This window comes from Dipteris shenzhenensis, chromosome 4 (assembly GCF_047967505.1).
Source record: "Dipteris shenzhenensis isolate YYH24624 ecotype China chromosome 4, Dip_SZ_1.0, whole genome shotgun sequence".
NCBI lineage: Eukaryota > Viridiplantae > Streptophyta > Polypodiopsida > Gleicheniales > Dipteridaceae > Dipteris > Dipteris shenzhenensis.
The window spans coordinates 19,762,396-19,767,196 of NC_141599.1; the positions used below are offsets into that span (position 1 = coordinate 19,762,396).

A 4,801-nucleotide genomic window follows, 5' to 3' on the forward strand; every position below is an offset into this window, starting at 1 on the left:
TTAAAACAAATCCAATAATAATTACTTTTAAGTATACTACATAAATTTTCATGAATTGTTACTCTTATAAAATATTGTATTGTATTTCAAATATTTCTACTATTATAGTGCTCTTCTTGATATCATAATTAATTCTTCTCAAATCGCAAGTTTACATAATGCATCCTATAGATACATATTGCGGTCATCCAAGTGTCATGGAGAACTTGACCTACTAAAATTGCAAGTTTACATAAATGTATGTTATAAATTCACTTTATAAATTAAGTCAAAATGGAAAATATTATTTAAAAATTTCTAAGAGATAGCACTAAATTCATTTATACATATTCTAGCTAGTTATATATATATATATATACAAACACAAGCGTTGTTGACTTTAGCGAGGCCTTCTGAGAGATGCAAGTTATGGTTTGGGTATGAGAGGGAGAGTTCCAGGACTAAGTCTTCCGGGCGGGTATGCCACACGTAAGTGGCAACTACCGAGAGTAGGTACGGGGTGAGCTCTCGCCCATTTTGGAACTACGACGTTAAGAAGAAGAAAGTGCTCTCAAGAGATGGAGATCACGATCAACATGGCAACGGCGATGGAATTGGAGACTCTTTCCATCGATTGCTTTGCCTGGCTTTCGCATCTCTTCTGCCATTGCATCCACCTGCTGCTCTCCGCCCGAAAATCGTTTCACTTCGCCATCAGGTTTGCTTCTTCCTTGCCGCTTTTGCCCTTTCCGCGCCGTTGGATTTGGTGTCTTCGCGTGAGATCGAACCCCCCGGGATAGCTTTGCGTTGACATAATAGCTTAGGAAACTTGGAAGTGGGATTGCTTCCTGCGCAGGAGTGGCGCGTTTGTATGTGAAGTATTTAAAAGATAGAGTGAGGGACGAGCACATTGATCCTTTCCCTCGAGTGTTTTGGTTCTACACCTCGGTTTGCAGGAACGAAAGCATTCTTTCTTGTGTTTACGAAGCATCTTGCACGTTTTGTCGATTGAGAAACGTTGCCTTGAAAGAAAGTGTCGAAGAGCGATGAATTCAGCGTAATTCCTTAGTTTATTTGGCGGATCGAGTCGAATCTTCATATTTTCATTTGTTCATGCAGAATCAATACCCTAACGAGCTATATCGCAGTGAAGTTATTCATACTAAGCGCATAAGAGTGACTAATTTTTTCGATGTTTTTTATTGTAAGAGAAATTTCTAACGTATTTTGTTTCTTCAGATGGGGCAGCAAAGACAGCAAGCTTTTGCATACAATGGCCTTGCAATCCTCTTCAGCTTGCTCAACTGGTTTATGCTCTAACTTTGTCCCTTGTGTCTTTCGCATATATTGAGAAGTCTGAGCTTCCTTGGTCTAATGGTTCCGGATGAATTATTTTAGTTCTATGTACTTTTATTGTATTCGGAGTGTGTTGGGAAATCTTTCTATTGTCCGAGCAGGCATCTTGTAAGGGATTGTTTCTCATAAGCAAACTCCAACAACATATTCATGATATCTATTGTATATTCCTTTCGTGAACATGCCTTCCCATGTGTCCTAAAATGGTATCTTAGCCATCTTTGTTCTGAAATTTCACAACCTTTCTTCGGCTTTTATATCACTGCCTATCTGCTATTCCTTGCCTTTGAGGTGCAGCATACTTTAAGTCCAGAGCTTTGGCATGTTTCTTTTCATGCATGCATGGTTCTTGTTTTTATCTATGCCTGAATTTAGTCTTCGCTAGAAATGCACAGGGATGCGTTTTAGTGGTACCTTCATTTGCAAGAGCCACAAAGACTGTGTATGGCATTAAGAATAAGTAGGCTTCTGGGTTGCATTGCAGGAACAGAATTTGCGACAGGGAGGCTCTCATTGGGTGATATCACACTTGCCCAGATAAGTTCGTTTGAACAGGTGTGGCGCACCTTTGAAGGTGGTATAGAAAATCAAGGGGCAACATTTTCTAAGCCTGTTAATCTTCCTCCTGGATTTTTTTGCCTTGGATATTTGTGTCAGTCAAATAGAAGATCATCAGAAGGGTGGATCATGGTTGCAAAGAGCAGTTGTGCTCATTCAACTCTCTTACACAATTCCTATTTCGCATCAAAAATTGACAGGAAAGGCCTGGATGGCTCGATTGTGACAGAAGCAGGACATTCTCCAGAATTGTCATTTGAAAGCGCACAAGAGTCTGCTTTAGCAAGTCCAGTTGGGTACAAGCTTGTTTGGAGTAGTACAGAGTGGAATGGAAAAGCTAGTGGTACTGGCTACTTCTGGCTGCCCATTTCTCCAGATGGATACAATTCAGTAGGTTATGTAGTGACCAATACTGCACGAGAACCAAGCACGAAGGAGGTGATGTGTGTTCGCTCAGATCTTACGGATCTTTGCAGGATAAACGAATTGATCTGGGAAGCAAATACAACGACTGCCTTCAGCATTTGGAATTTAGAGCCTTTTGTGATTGCCACAGGAGCGAAGGGGATCCCTGCAGGTACTTTCTATTGCAGCAATAATTCAAGTGGTAACAGCACCATCCCTATTGCTTGTTTAAAGAATGCAGCTTCAAGATTCAGCGCAATGCCTTACCTAATTGAAGTGCACGACTTAATAAGAAATTATGGACCAACAATCTTCTTTCATCCAGATGAGAAGTATTTTCCTTCTTCTGTCTCCTGGCTGTTTAGAAAAGGTGTCTTCCTCCATTCAAAAGGGGATTCAGCACCTGTTTTAGTCTCCTTGGATGGCTCAAATTTACCAGTAGGTGGTATGGATGACGATGAGTACTGGATAGACTTCCCTGATGATGGTAATTCAGATACAATAGAGGCAGGGGATCTGTCTAGTGCAGAGGTATACATACATGTCAAACCTATGTTAGGGGGAATGTTCACCGATCTTGCAATGTGGATATATTATCCTTTCAACGGGGCTGCCACTGCAAAGATTGAGATGATTGACTTGAAACTTGGGAAAATTGGGGAGCACGTCTCAGACTGGGAGCACTTCACACTTAGGATTAGTAACTTTACAGGAAAGCTGTGGGCTGTGTACCTGGGACAGCATGCTGGTGGCACATGGCTTAATGCTTCTGACATGGAGTATATTGAAGGTAGCAAGTGTATTATCTATTCATCTAAGCATGGTCATGCAAGCTATGCCCATCCAGGACTTGTTCTTCAGGGAAATCATGGAGTAGGTATCAGAAATGATACAGCCAAGAGCAGTTTTTTTTTGGAGAGCAACAAAAACTATCAGATAATATCAGCAGATTACTTGTCTATACATGGAAATGGGAATGCTATTGAAGAGCCTGCATGGCTACAATACATGAGAAAATGGGGACCCAAGGTCAAGTATGATTCACGAGATGAGCTTGATAAGGTTATACGAAAGCTTCCTCCTTTTTTAAGGTCAAAATTGCGATCTTTTGCCAACAAATTTCCAGATGAGGTTTTTGGTGAGGAGGGGCCTACTGGGCCTAAAGAGAAGGTTTCTTGGTTTGGAGATGAGAAAATATAGGAAAATGGTTTCCTTTTTACAATTTACAACCTTGCTATTTCACTGCTGAATCATTTTAGGGGAAGGAAGCTACCTTCAAATTCTATAGGTTGAAAGCAGTCCCATGTAATATAATGCTTGAAGGGGTTTCTGAGCCCCAAGTATACAATTTCAATTCACAAAGAAAGACAGAGGGACATCAACAAGGACCCCAATTGTTTCACCCAATTATCATCCCTTGACACAGCCATTTTATCCAACTAATTTTACTTGTTTTCAAAGCCATTCAAGGCTGCAGTATGATTCTGTTGAAGCGTTCACGGCTTTGCACAGGTCATATGGATGCTGCTCTACAGCCTCACCACTCACACTTGAAACCAAGGTGACACAGTCACAACATATCTGTAGCATATTTATGCAAAGCAAATTCTTTCAATGTATTTTTTAAAAGCTAGCTAACTTGTTCGCTGTTAGGAAAACTTTTTCCAATCCAATTTATGGCATTAACACCTAGCTTTGTGGATGGTGATGAGAAAGCTCGTCTTGAAAATATGGTGGATATTGAAAAACATTGCAAATATTTTAAATATTTTTTGGAGAAGTGATTTTTAATGAGAAATGCTGCATTAAGTTAAGGACCCATTATTGATCCTCCACATAGTCCTTTGGACCTTTAGAACCTTAGGTTCTTTGTCTTGATCAACCTTTCACACATTTGATTGACGAGCATATAAATAGTTGGAAAAAGGATAAATGTAGGCCTTGTACGGTGATTGTGATCAGAAATCACAGTAAGGATAAGATATTAGGGGTTTAGAGCAATAAGCAAAAGCACGCATGTGTCCACATCAAGGAGCTCAGCTTACCATGATCCTTAGTATGTGCTTACATATTGGCAATTCATAAAGAAAAATGAGCTTATCAATACTAGAATTATTGTGTGTGTATGTGTGTGCGCGCGCGTGCGTGTGTTTAGATTAAAAATTTTCATCAATAATTGAGTCATACAATTAATTTCATCAATTGGATAAAAGTAAAAAAATGAGAACATATAATGAAAAAATATTTGAGACATATAAGCTGAAAACTGTGATAACTAGAGTTTGTAAAAATTTCGATCAAGATTTAGAAATTTTTATAATATTGAGTTTGATAAATATAATATTGAAAAAAGTCATCGAATACTCAAGCAGTCCAGGTTTCGAAATTGGGGTTTACTTAATTGCCACCATTCAAATAAACTAGGTGTTAGAACATCATAGTTACGTTTGGTTAGAGAGGCAATGCTTTTTTTCCCTAGCTTGTTATCGCTTTACTTAGGAAT

General features: G+C 39.2%; 1 protein-coding gene across 1 annotated transcript; it reads left to right on the forward strand.

The window, feature by feature from the left end:
• The first annotated feature begins 424 nt into the window (after window positions 1-424).
• On the forward strand, window positions 425-3,938 carry LOC147902566 (hypothetical protein At1g04090-like). The gene is made up of 3 exons (XM_087373765.1): window positions 425-697; window positions 1,219-1,286; window positions 1,820-3,938. The coding sequence occupies exons 1-3, from the start codon at window positions 558-560 to the stop codon at window positions 3,496-3,498; spliced, it is 1,887 nt and encodes a 628-aa protein (XP_087229891.1). The 5' UTR covers window positions 425-557; the 3' UTR covers window positions 3,499-3,938.
• The last annotated feature ends 863 nt before the right edge of the window (window positions 3,939-4,801 follow it).